Source organism: Castor canadensis, chromosome 9 (assembly GCF_047511655.1).
Source record: "Castor canadensis chromosome 9, mCasCan1.hap1v2, whole genome shotgun sequence".
NCBI lineage: Eukaryota > Metazoa > Chordata > Mammalia > Rodentia > Castoridae > Castor > Castor canadensis.
In genome coordinates, this window is record NC_133394.1 from 41,881,219 (window position 1) to 41,903,313 (window position 22,095).

The 22,095-nt window shown below is 39.8% G+C and overlaps 1 protein-coding gene across 5 annotated transcripts; it reads right to left on the minus strand.

The window, feature by feature from the left end:
* Window positions 1-530: 530 nt before the first annotated feature.
* Window positions 531-20,238, minus strand: Etnppl (ethanolamine-phosphate phospho-lyase). Of its 5 annotated transcripts, XM_074041519.1 has the most exons (15): window positions 19,470-19,963; window positions 18,652-18,825; window positions 17,748-17,866; window positions 16,935-17,094; window positions 15,143-15,217; window positions 11,620-11,710; window positions 10,206-10,322; window positions 8,263-8,345; window positions 7,451-7,676; window positions 6,109-6,263; window positions 5,299-5,388; window positions 4,958-5,088; window positions 4,490-4,582; window positions 3,104-3,171; window positions 531-1,349 (listed from the first exon to the last, which is right to left on the minus strand). In XM_074041519.1, the coding sequence occupies exons 3-15, from the start codon at window positions 17,800-17,802 to the stop codon at window positions 1,221-1,223; spliced, it is 1,473 nt and encodes a 490-aa protein (XP_073897620.1). In that variant the 5' UTR covers window positions 17,803-17,866; window positions 18,652-18,825; window positions 19,470-19,963; the 3' UTR covers window positions 531-1,220. The 5 variants fall into 5 exon arrangements, with proteins under 5 accessions (XP_073897620.1, XP_073897617.1, XP_073897618.1 ...); XM_074041516.1 differs by lacking the exons at window positions 18,652-18,825; window positions 19,470-19,963 and adding an exon at window positions 20,004-20,238; XM_074041517.1 differs by lacking the exon at window positions 18,652-18,825.
* Window positions 20,239-22,095: the final 1,857 nt, after the last annotated feature.

Genomic DNA, 22,095 nt, shown 5'->3' on the forward strand with positions numbered 1-22,095 from the left:
AATGAGGAAGGCAAAAGAGAGAGAACGGGGCAAGGAAATGCTAAGATTCAGATTTCTTCCAGATCTGTATTTAGCCTCCATGAACATCTCATGGGACCATCACATAACAAAGAGACCCTTGATGTCCTGGGTATCCTCACTTCACTTGCTAGGAAAGGGCTGGCTAAGGGCTGGAGTGTGCTCTTGTGCTCCTGCTGGAGTGACAGGAGGGTATACGTGGTGGCAAACTTGGTAAGAAGAGGAAGATGATTGGTTAAAAGATAATGTTTACCTCACAGGGAAGCAACCTTGACAAGCAGACAAGATTTATGAGTAGACACAGCAGATGCCCCAACTCTGAAGGCCATGCTTTGCTCCTGCTACTGCTCCAGAAACATCTCTGCCCCCACAGGACAGTGAGTAACCAGCTTTCCCTCCAGTGGTTATTATTTCATTCACTCTTTAATATCTGCTATAAGTGAGTTTTTTTCCAAATGACTTTGATTTTACTACCCAACCCTTAACATTCTTTGCAAAAGAAGAGTAAACACTTTTCTAGTAAACATTTATTGTCTTTTATTTTATTACAGTTTGTAAATATACTTTTATGTATTAAATTATTACAGAATTCATATTTTAAAGCACTAACTCTCAAAGTTAAGGCATCCACTATACTCATCTCTCTAATTTCAAATGTTAGAACATGAGAAGTAAAGCTGCCAACTTAATTTTGTATTTGCAATCTGAAATTTAGTAGAATAAACTAAATAATTTAGAAATTTCAAGGAATCAATAGGCTAGACATTCAACTAATGGCAGTACTGGGTACTGCCATTTTTTTGGTAGTACTGGGGATTGAACTCAGGGCCTCCTACTTGCTAGGCAGGCGCTCTACCACTGGAGCCACACCCATTTCTTTCATTCGTTATTTTTCACATAGGGTCTCATGCTTTTTGTGCAGGGTCAGCCTGGACTGAAATCCTCCTACCTATACCTCCTACATAGGTATGAGGAGGTACATGAGATTACACACATGTACCACCATGCTTGGCCTCCACTAATAATCCTGACAGTTTGATTATCACTTGGTTTGTTGGTATTACTCATTTACCTTTTATTTATAAGTCTAAGCTGAGGGAAAATTCTACCTTTAGAAGGTTTAATAGAATTATTAGGAGATAACATGTATCCACTCGTTTTCTACAACTGTGGACGCTCATCTTGCTTTACAATGCTCCTTTTCATGTCTTGAGCCTTTTGCTGAACAGTGCATGCTTGTTTGGGCACGGGCCATTTCTCTTTCTGCTGGGATTTTCTGTGGAGTCAGTGGTGCTACCACTGAGCAATTCCACATGTGCTTCTTCAGGCATCTGCAAGACAGGCAACAAAACTCCCCTGGGTGTCCTGTGCACCGTGCCCCCCCACCTGCAGGACGGAATTAACACCAACCCCCACAGAAACCAGGGAAACCATGACAAAGCAATACCATTGTTCCTCTTAATCCTTATTAGTATCTTCAGCAGACGCTTGCAATGTGATGTCAACATAAAACCTGGGACTCCAAGTAACAATTTCATAAACAGGTGTGTCCACTTTGTTAACTCCAGGGTGGGATTTCCTGGGGCGAATTTTTGTTTTTGCAAGATCCGTCTGAGTGATTGATGAATCCATTTTTGCAGCTGTGATTTTTGTCCTAGACTTGATAAGCTACTCTTGCACACTTCAGCTAATAATGAGTTCCTCCCTTATACACTGTGGTGGGATTGTAAATTAGTGCAGCCACTAAGGAAATCAATATGGAAGTTCCTCAAAAACTAAAAACAGGACTACCATATGATCCTGCTATGCTACTCTTGGCAGATATCTGAAGGAATGTAAAGTCAACATACAATAGAGATGTCTGCACACCCATGTTTATAATGGCAATCTAAGAGCCAAGCTATGGAATCAGCCTAGGTGCCTATCAACAGATGAATGGATAAAGAAAATGTGGTATATAGACACAATAGAGTATTATTCACATGAAGGATGAAATGATGTCACTTGCAGGAAAAGGGATGGAGCTAGAGATCATTATGTTAGCAAAATAAGCCAGACTCAAAAAGACAAATACCATGTTTTTTCTCATGTGCCGAATCTAGATACATAAATACAAACAAACAAATGAAAAACCATGAATGTAATGGAGGACGATTTGGGGGGAGGACTAGCAAGAGGGAGGAGTGGACAAGGGAGGATGAAGGGGGGATGAATGGGACCCAAATGCATTGTTTGATGTGTGAAAATGTCATACTGAAGCCCACTATTTTGTACAATAAAAATTGATAAAAGTGATGGATTCCTATAGCTGGTTTGTTGTTGTGTAAAGACACAGAAAACATCCAGTTGGCAAATCAATTGCTCTCACTCAAACAGCTCAATGTTTTTATTCATGAAAAGGACTTTGCTGACCACACTGGATGCTCAGGCAAGCTCTAGCACTGAGTGTTCCTTTACGCATCTAAGTCATAAACAAATAACAAATTATGCAACAAAGCCTCTCGAGTTTTTGCCATTCTGTGTCCTGATCTGGAGTGTTCTTTCTCATACCCTGGGCTGCTCAGCTCCAGAGGAGAATGAAAAGCCCTCTACTGGATGCACATCAAATGCAGAAACTAGGCCAGTCAGTGCAGACGGTTCCAGGCCCCTGCTGCTGTTCGAAGCCTGCACTTGAGTTCATTTCAGAACTGAGCTCTGGTCCTTTGGAGCCACGCTGCTAACGCCTCTGCTGAGGACAAGAGCAGTGTGGGAACCAGAGGCAGAGTCCAAGCAAACAGGAAGGCGCTTACCGTGGCCACTTGCTACCATCTCTCTCCATATTTCAAAGGTCCTGTTTGCCGGTTAGAGGAGGACTTTTTTTTTTGTGGCGGGGAGGTAAATGGGAATGACCCTGTAAGAATGCTTCTTTGACTTTATTCCTCTCAACTGATGAGACATTGACTTTGGAAATTTAATAATGCACTCAAAATTGCAATAATAAGCCAACCTTAGCATGGGCTGGTTTTGCTCTAATGGTCACTGTACACTTTTAAAAAAATTCCCCAAACTAAACTTTTCCTTTAAAAATAAAGTAGCCCACTCTTACCTTTGTTTTGCATGGACTATTTTCAGAGATCATTCTTTCAGTTTGGGCTCCCATAGCTTCTTCTAAAACTAAATCAAAGAAAATGTCATGGAGAAGACGTAATAACATAAAAGCTAAAAACCCCTAGTGTCTATAGGAATATACGTAATAAGGAGTAGAGAGGCAAATGTAGTGTGTTTAAAAGTGTCACTGTTAGAGCTGCTGGCTTTAAAGTTTTATCGTAGTACCTCACCACTACCATTTATGATTGGCACTCGGCCTATTTACCTTTTCTTATTCACTTTACTCAAAGAAAATTCTTCTAGCCCACTATTAATACTGCTCAGCTGGGAGTCAGCTAGTATTCAGTGACAGATCACCTCAATCTGCACTCTTTCTTTCACCTGGTGTTATGGAGCAGAAGACACGCGGGCTTGTAAGGAGTGCCTGCCAGGTTTGGGTGTAAGCTTATGCTCAGAGGCCAAAGACAGGTACCCTATGTGACTAACAGGATGATGCTTGAGTTTCTAAGCATGAATTATCTATGTTGTATTGGCCCCTGGCTTCTCAACTTTATCCTAACCTCAAAAGATGAGAAGCTAGCAGAGACACTGAATCTTAAAAACATAACTAAATAACAACAAAAATTAACTAACAAGCTAGGAGTTGTTGGCTCATGCCTGTAATCTTAACTACCTGGAAGACTGAGATTGGAAGGATCTGTCGTAGGCCTGCCCAGATCAAAAAACAAAGAGAAAGTTTGTGAGACCCCATCTCAGTGGAAAAATTCTGGTATCATGGTGTGTGTCTGCCATCCCAGCAATGTCAGAAGGCATAAAATAGGGGTTAAAAAAAGCAAAGAAACCCCATCTCCAAAACAACCAGAGCAAAAAAGGCTGAAGCTGTGTCTCAAGTGGTAGAGTATCTGCCTGGTACTCTGAGTTGAAACACCAGTACTATCTCCCCATTAAGTGAACATCTCAGTAGTGCTTTATGACTTTCAAATGGTTTTATGACACTTATTTATATTTTAATCTAATTTATGTTCATGACAGAAAAATAAATTAAATGAATTGCATACATGTAAACAAAAGATAGATTCCTATGATAGGCTGTAATTCTGCATGACACACAAAAGTCCTCAAAAATTAAACTGGAACAGAACAAAAGCATTTTCATAAATGTTTTAAATATTATTTAAAATAAAAAGAAAAAAGCACAAAGTGAAGTGATTCCTCATATAATAAAGAGTTGTTGATCTGTAACCTATAAAAGTATATCTTAATGGTCCAGGGCTAAAATATTACACAACACCGTGTTTGTGGTGCACGGTATAATGCAGAGATGCAGTTTTAAATATCCTGCTTATTCTACGGTAAAAGTGAATAATAAAAATAAAACACTTGCCAACCAGATGTGGTGCACATCTGTAATCCCAGCACTTGGAAGACTTAGGCAGGAGGATCAAGATTTGGAGACCAGCTGGGGCTACAGTGAGCCCTGTCTCAAACAAACAAAACATCATCAAATAAAACAGTGTGTTACATCAGTAAGAACTTAGATTTGGATTCATGTGAGTATGAATTGAAAATGTTTATTTAACTAAGAGTTTATGTAGTTTTTTTCAACTCTCTGCTTCTAGTTCTAGATGGAAAGTTACACATCTATGTCTGCTCGGCCTTACTTCCATGGTGAATAACAAGAGGCCAAGGGAGGGCATGGGGAGTTTGGAGGAGAAGGCAAAAGACATTTTTTTGTCTTTTTCTTTTTTTTGGTGCTGGGATCGAACCCAGGGCCTCAGGCATGCTAGGCAAGCGCTGTACCACCGAGCTACATCCCAGCCCCAAAAGACATTTTTAATACGTGTGCGCCAACCTGTTAGAGTCTCATCAAGCTGGTCCACCATGAACTTCGCATCGTCCTTGGTGAAGCACATGGGTGGTTTTATTTTAAGCACATTTCTGTGAGGTCCGTCAGCACTGAGAAGCACTCGTTTTCCTTTCATCCTAATTAGTGCAGGAAATACACATGAGTGCACACAAATGATAAATGCGATTATTTAAGGACGGTATGAACATAGTGCAGTCAAAATGTTCTGCATTCAAGGAGCCTGTGTTTATGCACGTGTTGTAAGTTTTCCTTTTACGGAGAGATGAGAGGAAGTAAAGCAAACATGCAAGGGGCCAAGATACCAAGGGCTGTGGAGGGGAGTTTACTTGTAGATGATGTGTTGCGCTTCAGCTGTGGCAGGGGTTCTTTCCTCATGGTCCTTCACTAAGTCAATTCCGATAAAAAGGCCAATGCCCCTGAGAAAGGTGAAAAAAAAATCCACACCCTAGTGTCACAAAAAGACAATACTGTCCCCAACATCACTTTAATTTGAAGCTGAACATGATGTTCTCTAAGTGGAAATTGATTGTAACTAATCTAAGCTATCAGGAGTATGCACAGTTATTTCTAGTTTTTGAAGTTTTTATCATAAATTTTTCCCCTCACTTAATAATAAAAGAAGAGGGCTTAAAAACAACAATCTCATGCCACTAAATTTCTCGGATATTTATGATGGTAAATCTTTATATATGTATGAATATAAATCACATATATCAAACTATCTGGCTTTTTCAGTAGCATTTTAAATAATTTTTCTGTAGATCATATAGACTTACTTTAAGTCTTTTCATGTTTTGGGTGCTAAAATTATTCTAGCTTTATAAAAAAGAAAGTGTATAAAAGTCAGGAAAGATACACATCTACATATTAACAGTGGTGATATCTGGGTCCTGGATTAAGAATGACTTTTTGCTGGTGGAGTGGTTCAAATGGTACAGCCTCTCTAGCAAGTTCGAGACCCTGATGTCAACCCCCCAGTAACCGTCCCTTCCCCCCAAAAGACTTGCTTTCCCTGTTTCTCAGTGTTTTCTAGATTTAGTTTCCTAGACTTTATTTCAAATTTATATGATGACATATAAGCTACTTTTATCTTTGGAAAAATGAGTGACTAGAAGACAGCTTCATGATAAACATACCTAATATCTCCTATCAAAGTGTGTTTAGCCTTCTGTTTATGCAGTAACTCCATAAGATAATTTCCCACTCTTGAAGCATTGCTCTGAAGGTCTTCATGTTCAATTATATCCAGGACAGCCAAGCCAACAGCACAAGATACTGGATTTCCTCCATACTGGAGAGAAAAGACAAATGAGAAGACACAACAGTTGAATTAGTTGGACTACTTTATCTATGGGAAATCTGGCTCCTGTATATATATATATATATATATATATAAATATATATATATATATATATAAACTTTTTTCATATATATAAAAATATAATTTTTTTAGACTGCTCCAAGGACAGTGTGATATTTTCTTTTATTGTTTTTACATTTACTCACATGTGTATACATTGTTTGGGCTACCTTCCCTCGTCTTCCCCTCCATGCCCCACCCCCGACCCTGCTTCCAGGCAGAACCAGTTTTGTCAAAGAGAAAACATAAGAGATAATAAGAGAGACATAGCATTTTTGCTAGTTTGAGATAAAGATAGCTATATAGAGAAATTATAATTTTAATGCAATTAATTTCTCTTCTATTACTAATTTATCAGATTTAGAATGCAGCATGATTCTATACATCAGGATTGAGTGAAAGCTCATTCCAGATTATATTCTCCATGTTGACATAAAGGACTACCAAGGGACTTATTGGTTCAACCAAACAACAACAACCATACAAAAGACATTAAATTGTTATTAAGGAGTTCAGAGTATGGTTCAGCAAAAGAAATACAGGTTTTTGACTAAGAGCTGAATGAAAACAGCTAAGTAATGACATTTTCTCCCAAAAAAGATATGATTTTAGATTTGAACCTTACTTTTGGCTATAACAAGTGTTGTTATACATACTGCACAAGCTACAATAATTTTTCCAAGCCTAAAGCTTATTACTTTGGGGAGTAAAGCTAAGGAAATACAATTTCCCAAAGATGAAAACTTAGTATCTGTCAGGATAGTTGAATACTATTTATGGTACTGAACCATCAAAATTCTTTAAAAGTTTTTGGGGAATTTAAATATGAGACATAACAAAGAAGATTTCATCGTCTGTTAATGAAAATATCATAACCTCCAAAGTTTAGCAGGATAGCCATCTATCATTGGAGCAATTAATAAGATTGTTTGAGGAAGAAGGAAAATACAAGAATAATTGGACTAGATATAATAAAATCTGGTGAGATCAAAGTTTGGTTATGGTCCTAGGGTGGTTAGCTGGTAATATTGAGGCTTATTCTTCACTACATTAGCAAAAAGTAAGAACATGGCATTGTTTTTCCCTCTTAGAGTTAGAATTGCAGACCAAAATTTACCGTATTGAAGTACTCCATCCCAGAGTTGCTGAAGGCTTCTGCAATCTCTTTGGTTGTTACCACACATGCCATGGGGTGGCCATTGCCCATTGGTTTTCCCATGGTGACGATGTCAGGAACAAAGTCTTCGCCATGCACTTGGAAGCTCCAGAAATATTTCCCTACTCGGCCAAAGCCCACCTGAACTTCATCAGCTATAAACACTCCCCCTGCTCTGTGAACATATCTGAAAAGCAAAGTTGTATTTTAATGCCTTCAGGTCCCTAAGAGTCCCCAAGTGTATCCACAAAGATAAAGATTATTGAAGACAAAAAACATTAACCTGAAGCCTTAATCTGCTTAAAAATAGTCTAGTACTCAAAATCCCACACAGACTCTGCAGTATAACCACATAATTTCTAGATGGGAAACACTATACAGTGTTTGGACTTATGCTATTTAAAGTAACTGTACTGAAGTATTTGAAGTGGGAAGAGAAAGAATTGAACAAGAAGCTTTTTAGCAGTTGTAATCTTCAATTTTTTTTTAAACTACTTTGTAAGATTTAGGCACCAACCAATCAGACAGGATGCAAGGCCAGTGGCTGGAGTAGAGTTCTAGAGGCCTTTCTGTTGGACCATGTGTAAACACCTCATTTTCTGGATCTTGGGAAAGGTCAGGGGACTGTCCAGAAGTCCTGAGATGGCATACATTCAGGAGTGGCTATTCACCACTTAGTCTGGAGTATGTTAATATTTTAGCAACAAGTATGGCCCTATAGAATTCTGACAGTGCCCTTGGTCTGACCAAGGATGCCCAAGTCAAGTACATACTCTGCCACTTTCTGGAAGTAGCCTGCTGGAGGAATTATTTGTCCACCACAACTCTGCATGGATTCAGCAATAAAGGCAGCAATCTAAATGGGGAAATGAAGAAGATGGGGTCAAAGTCCATTAGCTTCCCCTCTTGCCCCCTAAAAAAGAGGATCCCTTATAGAGCAGTTTATTTTTAAAGTGCTAAGAATAGACTGGTTCTTAGTGGCAAATAGCCCTTTTGACTAAAAATAAAAGATGTCTGTGCTAGAAAAGCAACTGATTTAAAGACCTAGTCTCTAAAGTTTTAGGGTTCTAATAAAGCTACCATGAGAAACGGGGGTGCAAGAGGGAGACTTTCATTTCTTCACAAGTACCTGCAGTGATTTCATTGGCATGTGCTCAATAAGACATGCTTTGATCAAGTCTTTGATATGATCCTCTAAAAATTATCCAGGTTCCAAAGACATCACCTTGGTCCCTGTTTCCCAGGCTGGAGTTGGCAGTAAGCAAATGGGAAAGTGGCTTGTGGCCCCTACCATAGGAACTCTGGTATATTGCCAGGTCTTGCCTTGAGTCAGGCTTGCCTCCACAGACAATTCACAATAGGAACTCGGATGAAGTGCTCTAGAGGCTAAAGGAGAAGAAGTAGGAACTGGATCAGGCTGAGGTAAGACGAGAACATACAAGAAGAGCATGAGATAAGAAACCAAGATACCAAGGTCTCATTCAGACTGCCTTAACACTGTGTTAGCCTGGGTTAAATCCTTCACTTTTCAGTTATTCAGTCTTAGCTATGAAATGGGATGTGTGGACTCCAGAGATTTCTGTTCTAGAATTCCATGACTTTGTGAGAACATACTCAGAAGACCTACCCTAAATCAGTGCTTCTAGCATTGTTAACATAATGGTATCAATACGAATATTTGAGAATATTGAATGCTAACATTCTCAAAATATTATCCAAACACTCCTTCAGGAGCAAAGGGCCCATATGATGTACTTAATTTAATTTTCTTCCCTGAAAACATTGTTTATACTAAGAGGTATAGGCTGTATTTAAAGAGGGCTGACTATAAGGCTCCCATAAACAGACAACTTTAGGTCTACCTGCACAGAGATCTCACAAAACAAGACAGGGGAAATCAATGGGTTGAGAACAAAAAGAAGAAATTGGGAGTGAGTGGTTCTCCAGTTATGAAGACAAACATGTTTGAATTCTTTGGGAAAAGCAAGTCATGTCTATTTCTATTAGTGTTTTTAAAATTACCATGTCTACACCATAAGCCCGTTTAAAGGCAAAGCTTTTTCAAGTTGCATTAAATATTCACATCGGTAACTGAGAATTAAACATTACACTGAAAACAGGGCGAAGACTGAAAAAATAAGGGTCTTGAGGACACTGGTTCTGCCTTAGAAGTCCAAGTCCAGTTTGGACGGACAGTTTTCTGTCTTGGCTGACCCAGGCACAGACCAACCCCAGGCTCCACGGCTTTGGGAAGGCTGAACTAACTCCAGAGAAGCACCAAGGCTCCCTGGTGGGTCTGGAAGTCTGCAGTAGTCTTACGTCCCAGGGCCCTTCTGTCTCTTCTCTTCCCCCTGCCATACATTAACCATGGGTGCTCCTCTCAGTTGAAAGAATCTGCCCCTGAGTTATCACTTATCCTGATTCTCTCTTCCCCTGTCTTCTGGACCAGGTCCTACACAACAATGAAGAGGTCAGAAATAGGCCACCAAGAGCACTGGCAGGAGCATAGTGATTGCATTTCCAGGATAAATAAGAGAGGACAGTTGTAGAGGCATGACTGTAACAGTGCCCTTCCTGAAACACAAACCAAGTGAAAGTGTAACCAGAGAAGACTAGAAAGGGAATTTAGATCTAATCCTTTGTCTTCTCTCCTGTGAATTACAACAGTCTCCAACTATTCTATAAAAGTTGTTAGAGTGCTTCCCAAACTGCCAACCTTCCTTCCACGGTTGTGAGCTGCTTCAATAATTTTCCTCACTTCATCTGCATAAGCGCTGGCTGGGTCTGCATGGTCTTCCCTGTATTTGCCTCTGTAAGTATCTGGAGTTGGTGCCTAAAAACATCAAATGATGCAGTTTCTTATCATTTGCTTCTTTGACAAGCTGTTTAAAAAAAGGCATTCCCCCCATCCAGGGCATTATGAAAGGTGATGGTATCGGAAGAAATGGTATCTTTAAATTTTGAACAGGAGCTTGAATTTGCTCCCAGACCCTTATAAATCAAGACTTTAGCCTTATTCACATAAAAAGCAAATTCAGATCAACAATTATGATTATGATATGTAAACTGTCAATGAATAGAAACAGTGTTAATGATTCTATATTTAAAATGAACCAATATTTACCAATCATATCACAAATTATAATCATTCAGAAAACCGGAAAGTGCCTTATCACTGACTCCAGATTTTAAAATCTTGAGAGAAGGCAGTGAAGATTCACTTCAGGAAGTCCACTGATCCTCAGTTAACACAAACACACTGAACAAATTTCACTGTACTGACAACTTGGTTGGCTTTTTTATTTGATTTAGCAGATCTATATAGTAATTTAGCATGGAGCAAATTAATTTTATAGCAGTCATTCAAATTTAATTTAACTCTGAATTTTGAGTTGGCATCAGTGTAAGAAAAAGTAATTAAAAGCCAGGTGCTGGTGACTCACATCAATAATCATAGCTACTTGGGAGGCTGATATCAGGAGGATCTCGGTTCGAGGTCAGCCTGGGCAAAAAAGTTCATAAGACCCCATCTCAAGCAATAGCTGGACACGGTGATGTTTGCCTGTCATTTCAAGTTACAAATGGGAGGCTGAGATCAGGAGGATTGTGGTTCCAGGCCCATTCAGGGAAACAGTTTACAAGTCCCCATCTCAATGGGAAAAAGCTGGGCTGGTGGCACAGGCTTGTCACCCCAGTGACTGCAGGAAGTGTAAAACAGGATAATCATGGTCCAGGTTAGTCTAGGCAAAAAGCAAGACCCTGTCTCCAAAATAACCAGAGCAAAAGGGCTGTAGGCATGACTGAAGCTGTAAAGCAGCTGTCTCACAAGCACGAAGACCTGAGTTCAAACTCCAGTACCACCAAAAGAGCAATTCAAGATCACTGAGAAAGAAAAATAAAATGATGGTTGTGAATAACATGCTGTACTGAACTAACTTGTCTGCTGTCAGCTCATCAATGGTTTTAATCCACATTGTGCATTGTGAAACACTTTGACTTGAGCAAGTCACATAACTGCTCCATATCTTAGCTTCTTTTTCATGGCTTCATTTTAATGAAAGTATTGGGCTGGATTACCATGAGGCATTTTTTTGTACTAAATTCTGATGCTAGGATTCTAAGACACTCACCACATGCACAAATTCTTTCTTGACATCTTTGCCCTTCCGAAATTTATATGGGCTGATCTCAATTAAAGATGATAGGTGACCATGGTAAGCACTGAAAAGAAAGAGAACAATAACCAACATTGTTCCAATAAGAACGCTTTTCCAGTTTATGAAATACTGTGTTGCATTGTCTATATGCATTGGTCCAGAGAGAATCTCAAAACCGGTGCCAGATTTTACTATATATGATCTAATTTTTCGTGGCAAGACTGCCCATTTAATTTGTCCATTTCCTCTTATACATGTAGTAAAGTACACAGAAAGCCAAGTATGTGAAGTATGTGTTCTCACAGGCAATTTCTTTTTAGTTGGGAAAAATGTGATTTCTTTGGGTTATATTGCTAGATTAGATTCTTTAAATATGGAAAATTATTTTCTATATCTTCATGCAAAATCCACATGTGTTATTTGATAGTTACAGTAAATTTTTTTCTGTTTTTGTTATATTCGTATGTGCGTAGGGTCTCGCAGGTTACCCAGGCTGGCCTCAAATTCCCAGTGTCAAGGGATCCTTCTGCCTCAGCCTCATCAGTAGCGAGACTACAGGCAGGTGGCCCCACATCCAGCCGGTCAGTTTTAAAAACAGTTTTATTGCAAAGAATGGGCAGTGTGCTTCCGTTTGGGGTGGTTTGTAAAGGATGTCCCATTGCAAATATTAGACAAAAACTAGTTGAGCAGGAATAGGCAGTATCTTCTGAAGAACTCAGATTGAGAGGTGACCAAATAGATACGAAATTCCTTTCACTTAAATCACAAATGGCTATGACATTCCTTTCTCTGATTCTTGTCCAGAAATATAAATGGGAGAGCTGAAGGTGAAATTATAAAAGGCCCCTGAACACATAAAGCAAAGGGGGAACTTTTCAGATTTAGACATTATACAAAGCCTGAGTAATAAAATTAAGTATGGTAGAATAAAGACCTCTGGAACAGAAATAGAGCTCAGAACCACATCTGTAAATAAATAGTAACAAAATGGGATCCAGGTGAATTCAATCTAAGGAGTAATGATAAAATAGAAGAAAAGGCAGAATATATTTGTAATCTTGGAGGTGGGATAGGGATGAGGAGAGAGATATTTTATTAAAAAAGCAGAAAAACCAAACCACAAGAGGAAAATTTTATTTACTTAACTTAATCAAAATTAAAGATTTCTGTTGAAGAATATGGGCACAAAGTTAAAAGACAGGTGACATACTGAAAAACATCTAAAATGTCACAAGCCAAAAGAGATTAAGGCGTAAAGTGGTGGATCTCAATGCCTGCATACTCAGACTTACTTGAGGAATCAGAAAAACACCAGTTCCTGGAATCCGCCTCTGCAGATTCTCTTCAATTGGTCTGGGGTGGGGCCTGAGCACTGGCACTAAATTTTCCCCAGATGATTCTAAATTGCAGTCAAGGTTGAGAACCTTTGATATAGACTAGATAAACAACTACAAACCAACAGGAAAGGGTGGAAATCCCAACAGAAAAATGAGCAAAGACTATGAACAGATAATCCTCAGAAATCACAGAAGCAAAAAATGCATATGAGGAGATTCTCAAACTAACAACTAAGAAAATGTGAGTTAAACAACATTGAGATGATAGGTTATACCTATTTAACTGGCAAGCGTAAGAGAAAAAAAAAAAGAAAGCTGGATGATTTTTATTGTTTTTTGGGGGAAGGTATGGGAAATGGGAACTTTCATGCACTATGTGGGGTGCTGTAACCATTTTGGAGACAAATGTGAGAGTATTCAGCCAGATTAATATTTTTAGTACCCTAGCCCTAGAAATCCTGCCTCTGGATTTGTAAGAAATCCTTAGAAAGGTCTGCAAGGACACATGTTCAAGGATACTTACTGCAGCCCTGTTTGTGGTGGCTGAGAGTAATGGTGAGCACAGTAGCAGTCATTGAGGAATGCCAACCCCTATGGCAGCCACTCCTCACATGTGGGTATTGGGTGCTTGAAGTGTGGCTAGTTTGATTTGAAATGTGCAGCAGGTGTAAAATACACATTAGATGTTCAATGGTTAGTACAAAAAAGAACGTAAGCTATCTCAGTATCTTTTACATTGATTGCAGATTGAAGCGAGCTACTGGAATATTTAAAGTTGCTTATGTGGCTCACATTCTATTTCTACTGGACAGTGCTGAGTTAGAAGAAACAGAACAGATGTTCACATAGAGTTCTTAAAGCATAGTGCTTACGGATAAAAGGTGGAAACAGAAAAAGATCTATAGCAATTTTTGTAAAACAGATGCACATAAAATAATATGTATTTTACATAGATCAAAACTAAAAGATACACATTGAACATATTAAAGTTGTCTGTAGTTGAGAGAGGATGGGGGAAAAAAGAGACAAATGCCCACCCCCATATGTTTGCATCCCAATACTCAGAATCTAATGCTGTATTATGTTTGGTGGCAAAGGGGACTTGGCAGATGTGATTGTTAAGGGTCTTGAGATGGCAGGCTGTCCTGGATTATCTGGGCAGCTTAATGCAATCTCCAGTGAAAACAGAAGGCGGGGCCAGAGGAAAAGGTGGAGGTTTGAGGATGGAAACAGAGGCTGGAGTGAGGTGACAGTTGACTTTGAAGACAAAGGTAGTGAATGCAAGCCTCAGAAGGAAGGCAGCTGTATGCAGAGAGCAAGGAATCCCCAGAGCCTCAAGAAGGAGCACTGCCCTACGATACCTTGATTTTAGCTCAGTGAGACCTGTTTTGGATTTCTGACTTACAGAAATGTAAGATAATAAATTAGTATTGTTTAAACCCCTCAGATTGTGGTAACAAATACGGCAACAATGGGACGCCAACCTTCACATAAAATGAGAGGAGCCTACAGAACGGCAGGAAAGGAGGAGCATATTTACTTCCACCCTCTTCAAAGCAGGTTCATGGGGGGGGGGGAGAAATAGATAAGAAAAATTAAAAGAAAAAATTTCTTCAGTAAAAATGGAAGTTGTGAGATTTCTTGTATAAAAAAATAATAAATTCATGCTTGAGCAGTAAAGGTAAATGTGACTGTTAATATTCACAAACTAATGATAAAGTATTAATTTTCACTTGGTTGTTTGTTTCCTTTAAAATCTACTTTAAATTGTTATCTTTAAGTTAATTGTAGTGGATAATTGTAACAGTGAAGTAGATGCTTGGGTTTTTAAGAAATTGCATGTTTATTTTGAAAAAGATTGAGTGATGTAGATGCAGCAGTGGTATAATTAATGTGTGAAAAGTCTGCTGTGACTCACACAGAAGTCATGAAGCTACAGCATCCTGGCGTCCTGTAAAGCTGCCTCCATCTGCAGGTACTTGGAAGGAATTAGCCTATGGATTTAACCTGGCCTTGATGCCTAAACACAGAATTTTAAAACATTGCTCCACGATTTGCCCTCCTCCACTTGTGCCTATGGTATTAGTAAGGATAGGTTCAGTACAACGTTGACTCTGATGGAACTTCTTGCTTAAAAGCTTTAAAAACCCAAGACTTACTGGTCTAGCGTGATCACATCTTGGTGGCCTCGGAACTGCCGAGCTAGGCGTAAGGCTAAGTCATTGGCTTCAGATCTGTTAAGAGAACATAGTAGAGATAGGGGACAATGACAGTCTCTTTTTAAAAATATTTCACAATGCCGGGCACAAAAGCAGTAAGATTACATTTATAGAGTACTAAGTTGAGTTCCTCTCTTCCCCTTCCACCTTACATACCCTATACTCTCACTTCACTTACTAAGATATGTTCCCTAGATGTGTTCAATAAAAAAAATGAGACCTATAGAAGAAACCCAGTAAAAATGATGGATTTGTTGCCTATTTCAAACTTTAGCCTAATTCAGTCACATTAGTAGGTGACTAGATTTAAGACAATCAAAGCCTATATTAAGTCGGATCTCAAGAGGCATGGAAAGCTTGAGGGCCCAGTGACTTGGCTACCTATGTAGTACTGTCTCAATATTTGATTCGTTTTCTTATGTATAAAATGAAGATCAAATTTTTTTATGTTGTTTGGAGAATCTAAATATACTGTCCAGACACAAAGGAAGAAAATAATCAAATGTGGAATGTTTACTGTCTGCTGGATACCACGATGAGTGTTTACTTGTAGTTATGTTCCTGACAAATCTGATTGACATCTCCTTTTATACGGGTGAGGAAGCAGCCTCAGAGAGTTAAGCAATCTGAATAAGGTTTCACAGCTAATAAGAGGTAGAGCTGGGATTCAGATTGAAGCCTGTATGAATTCCGAGACTGTGTAACTTCTTTGCAGTAGATATGCTCTGTCACATGTAGTCCTTGGGAACAGTGCTGTTTGGGACCGATCCTTTTTTGATATTATAGAATTCTTTAGAAATGTAAGTCACATATTAACTTTAATTTATTAAAGGCAGTAATTCCTTACAACAATACTCTAAATCCCAAAATATCTTCTTAATTATATTTTTTGTAGAAGAAAGCAGAGATTCATCAGGACATCATTAAAAGGGGAATAAAATGTTGGGCAGCTAGCCAAAGGAGTGTAGTGCTCTTACCTTTTTAATTCTTGACAAAAAAAAAAAAAAGAAAAGAATGATATTCTGGTTACAAATTTAGTTTTAAATTATCTCATAGAGATAATTTAATTGAATCATAGAAAATCATGTAAGCAAGCACTTATATAATAATTTTAACACACAGAGTTCACTTTAAGAATAGGAGTTTCTGCTGGGTATACAACTTTCCCCCTAAGATAACATTTCATTTCAAGCTTCTCACATCATTAGGCACGTATTTTCAAAGACACATGTTTTTTGATATCTGCACAATCTTCCTTAGAATGAATATATGGCAATTTGAATTTACAGGATTTAAAAGTTGGGATGTATGCTCATTTGAATTTCCTTCTTCCTTTTTTTGTGTTTGTGTTGGGGCAATATGCTCAATTTCCATAGGAAAACAAATCAGTCAAAATTTTTAGAAAAGTTACAGCTTATTTAGTATAGTTATTTCTTTGGTACTATTCCATATGTCCTGAAAGAACTATCTGGACCCATTGCCTCTTTAACAGTATACTTCACTGCCTGAAAAGGTAAGCATCATTTGGTCAGTTAGGCTCAGAGTCATGAAATTAAGCAGAAGAGACAGAACAGCCAGGCCCATAATGTGAGGTCCCTTAGTGAATGGTAAGAATTCCATCAAAACTTTCTTAGACATCTCTGCTATAACATGAGTCAGAAGGAAAGGAACATACGAGAGAGTGGACAAGAGCATAAGGGGGATGAGGATGCACGGGAAAATGGACACATACCCTGAATTTGTAAAATAGCACACGGAGAGCTTCTCTGGCAGCGTCGCAGAAAGGCGCTTGGCATACTCAACAATGTTGTCGTGGAGGAATCGGGAATTTGTATTTAGCATTTCCATCTGTGTCAGGGCAGCTCTGACCACTTCTGGGTGACAATGTCCCACTAAAATTAGGGGACAAAAACCCAAGAAATAAACTACAATTCTTTTTTTTTTTTTTTATTGTTTGGAAACTACATCTTCATTGGGTTATATTTAGCTGATTGAATTTATGAAGCTAATCTAAGAGATTAAAGAAGAAGAATGAAATATATGATTAGTGTTCAAAGATATCACTGACAAAATAAATGGTAGATTTAAAAATATTAGCAAATAGCAATGCTAAATAGGTTTGTATACTTTTTTCCAGTTTATTAGTTTTTTTCTTTCAGGCTCTTCTCACTCAGCTTTTTTTGTTGTTGTACTGGGGACATATGGTGACATTTACAAAAGTGCTTACAATATATCATAGTTTAATTTCTCCCCTCCATCATTCTCCTTTCTCCCCCCTGCCCCCATTCCTGGAAATTTCAAGAGGTCTCATTTTTCCATTTTCACACATGAGTACACAATATTTCCACCATATTCAGTCTCATACACCCTTTCCTTATATGGGAAGTGAGGGGAACTCTGAAGCAAGATAGAAAAAAGTTGAACTCCTTGTCTTCCACATTTTAGAGCTATTAGCCCACTCAGAAAAAGGACTGAAGCAATGCAGCTCCTGAGATGAGGATTACTTCGTAAGTGTTTCCTCCAAAGCACGACAAAGGGCATGTACCATGGGCAACGTTGTTGATGCAGTCCAAGTACTGTTGACCTTTCTCATCAAACATGTACTGCCTCTGAGCTCGCACTATTTTGATGGGATCCGCAGCAAAGAAAACTTTGCATGAGGGCCTAGAAATAATCAAAGGAAATACTTTAGTCTGGGAGGATCACTCAGTATTGTTCTTGTAAATGGAGGTCACCATCAGCGGGAAAGTACAATTACATAAGGGAAAGAGAAAACACAATCTGGGTGACGTGTGTTTTGTTTTTCATTTCACATTGGCCTGGAACTTTCTGCCTTAATCCCTCATTCATACCACTGCTCACTTTTCTTACTTTTGTCATTTTAAGTTTGCTGTGACTTGACACCTCTATTTAGAGACATCACTAATAACCATAATCACACAAACCAATAACTCATTTTCCTTTGGGAAATTTTGTTTCATCAAGGAAAAATAAACTTTAAAAAAATAAACTTTAACTGTTACATATTTTACAAATATTGTTTCACTAAATCATCCCAACAATATATGAAATAGGGACTGTTATTGATCTCACTTTTATGGGTAAAGACAAAATTAAGAATGTTATATAAACAGCTAGGGGGAAAACCAGAATTTGGAAGTAGGCTGTATTGTGCCATATCCCAATAAAAGTTTTCTGTCTGTCTCTTTCTCTCTCCCCTTCCAGTCTACTTTATAAACGACTAGCACCAAAAGTTAAATATAAAATAACTTCTAGTTAAATACTAAAAATGAGATTGAACCCAAGGCCTCACATATACTGGGCAAATGATTTTTTATCCCTGAGCTAATCCTCAGTCCCTCACTGATGTAATCTTTAAACATCAGATACAGTAAAAATAGTACTTAATGAGAATTTCTTGTTTGTCAGATGCAACTGTTAGTTTATACCTAAGAGTTAAGATCCACACAGAACCTTGCTGGGAATGTGAGCTGTACGCTGCAGACTTCACCTTGCCTTATTAACATGCTTTTCATCTTGCCCATCTGACTTCAGGTAAAATTCTCTTTCTTCTGGTCCTAGGCACCTACATTCCTCCTCCACAGAATTCCTCACACTGGAAACTGTTAGGGTTGCAACAAAATTGAATGACACAGAATTGAAAACTAAGAGTAAGCGATTAGGAAAAGTGGGTGGTGGTTAGCTAATGGGGGAGGAATCTGGCCATTTTAAGAGTGATCTAAAAGTCACCTAAACCACCTCTAAACAACTCTGGGATGAGGCCAGGAGCTTCAGTCAAAGATATTGCCCAGCATTTCTTGTGTCCCTTGGTCTTCAGGTCTGTACCAGTTAATTGAATATTACAGACACTTGATTTTATAGCAGCAGGGCTCACTAATAGACAATCATCATTCATATTTACATGCATCTTTAAAAAAAGAAAACAGACACAAAACAACACACTTCTATTCACATTGGCTTGCTCCTGTAAAGTAGAATGACATTAAAGTCGTCGGACAGAGGCCACAACTGTACCATGACACCCAAGTAGGACCAGAGTTCAGGTCAGTCTTGTATGCACGGTACATTACCAAGTCGTTTATAACACCGACGGAACAAAAGCAGACTGGGGAGAAACAGCATCTGAAAATTCCAGTGAGGGCACAGCTTGGAACACCAAAGATGGGTAGGCGACATCAGCTAACTGAAGTCCTGACCTTTCTGACAACTGGTTTCAAGTTTTTCTCCTGGCTAGATTAACACTTACCGCTTAACCAAGCATGTAAGGGGAGAAATAAATTCACTTTAAACCTAATTTTCGTAGCCATCATGATTTCAGGTTTCGAAGTGCTCATTGCATCTCCCTCCCCGCACCCATCCTGGGGTGGCTATTAGTCCCTTGGGTGAGCCTTTTAGCCTTCGAGGCCATCCCGTCTCCTCCCGCAGCAGCAGCAAACCCCCCACCCGGCTGCCGAGCGCGGGAGAGCGCACTCAGGGAAAGACCCCCAGGATGCCAAATGCGGGGCGCGGCGGGGACGCGCATGCACACGCGTGGCCCGCCGCAAACGCTCATGCGCATGCGCGCCAGGCAGCAAGCAGGCCCGCAGCGAGTGGGGTGAGTTTGCGCATGCGCGGCCGGCGGGCGGGGTGCAAAGTCGCTCGCCTTGCAAGTGACTGTCTTTCTGGACTGTCCGCGCTCTTCGCTTGCATTCGCTGTTTCCTGACCCCACTGCCGCTCTCCACCCTGTGCACTCGTATTGCCTCCTCTGTGCATCCTTCTTCCGGGCCGGGGAGCTCTTACCCGATGTGCTTCCCCCTCAGCGCCAGGGTGTCCTGCTTGCTGTACAGCTCGCACATGGTAGCGGGTGCCAAGCGCCCCCAGGGGTCTCTCCCCTTTCCGGTCAGTGCTCCTTACCCCGGAGCCTGGAACTTTCTCAGCCGCCTATCCTTTCCTCCCCTGATCCCTGCGGGGGGGGGGGTCTCCCTGGCCCTGGGCGTCGGAGGTCACTGGTGGCACCGACCAACTAGGGTCATCCCCCTTTTAAGTGTTGCCCTGCCTTTGCCCATCGCCAAGTCCCTCCCTCCCCCGTCCCCTCCTCCGCCTGGTGCCTGCTTGGCAGGTCACCGGAGCCGCCACCCCCGCCCCGGTCCGACTGGCTCCTGTCCCTGCCCTGCTGAGGCCCACTGCCCCTCCCATCCATGCAGTTTCCTTTTACTCGCCCTCTATTTTCCTGACTTTGCCTTGTCTTCGCCTTCCTTCCTCCCCTGCCTGTGAATTTGCTTCTCTCTTTTCTTCCTCATTTCTTTTTAGTGTGTTATTTTCAAAGATTTCAAAGAACGCTCCCTGGAGATATCAAGACTCAGCGTTTTCTCCATTATATAAGTACTTAACCTACCATTTACTCGCCCCAGGATAAGTAACCAGGATGCAGCCTGGTGTCTCAGTTGGGAGTTGAGGTATACAGTGTTCCAAATAGCTAATAATAATTACATTTAATTTCTAACATTCACGTGGCCTATCTAGTTCAGTCTTCAAAACAAGCGTGAGAGAGGTGCATGGGGCGGGGGGGGGGGGGTGAGGTTATTCCCTATTCCACGATTACATACCTTCCCTGGTGGTGAACTTGGGACTCACTCACGTTTGTTTGGATCCCTCCCTTCCCCCCCACTTCTTCTATGATGATCTCACAGTGATCAAATTTGAAGTTAAATACCGGTACAGATAGAACCCTAAATAACTCTAATGTTGAATCATAAGTTATTTTCCGAGGTAGAGGTCATCTCATTTAACCCCTCTTCTGTTGACACGAACCATGAGGCAGGAAAGGTACAGGCTGCTTCAAGGTCACACTACTTTCTCTTAGCCATACAGTTAAGAGTAGATCATTTCATCACTCTGTGTTTTGGAAGGGCAGAAGAGAAAGCCTAATTTGCCTGAATCAATACATTTGATATCTACAAATGAACTTTCTCTTGAATAAAGTTATTAATTTACATTAATGTGCCCTAAATGAGTAGAATTTCATTTTCTAAGATAGGTGGAGAAATGGCATCCTAAGAAGAACATCCTGTTAAGAATTCTAAGTGTCATAAATGGAAGACAAAAGCACTTCAGAGACTTGCAGAAATCCCAAATTTGTGATCTTGCTCTAGTTCTAAACTTGAAAGATGTTGGTAACTATACCTGCACTCTCAAACCACCCAGACCTGGTGAAGTCATACATGGTCACTGACATCCCTCCACAAACCTCTGTGGTTCCTGGTTCTTCCCTGGGCTTCAGACTGTGTTCTTTCTTGACTAAGAATTTTGGGTTCTAGATCTGGCTCTTCTGTAAACTAATTGGGCTTCTTGATTTCTTGGGGGCTCATTTCTTTATATGGAAAAACAATTTCTCTGAGACTCAAAGCAGGACAAGTAGGGCTTCAATAAAACCATGATTTGGTGTCTCTGAGGGAGATGCCCAGGCTCTTTTCTCAGTGTACTTTTTCTTGGTGTAATCCAGTGGTACTTTGGATTTTGAACCCATTAACATGACATTTATATTCCCACCAAGACCTTTCTTCTCGGTCTCAGACTCTCATATCCACTTCTTTCCTGACATCTACACTTAGATGTCTTAGTTTTAACTAGTCCAAAATGGAAGCTTTGCTATAGCCGCCAAGTTATTGCTCTAATAAGTTTCCCATTACCATCATTTTATTCGCTTATTCAAAAGATATCAAGTATATCAAATATTTGCTTACTGTATGCCAGTAAATGTAGCTGCTAGAGATACAACAGCGGATCAGACTGAGTACCTTACTGCTCATATTCTACATCTGTGCTCTTTAGTATAAAGCCACTAGCCACAGTTGGTTCAGGACTTGAGTTGTAGTTAGTCTAAATTGAGATG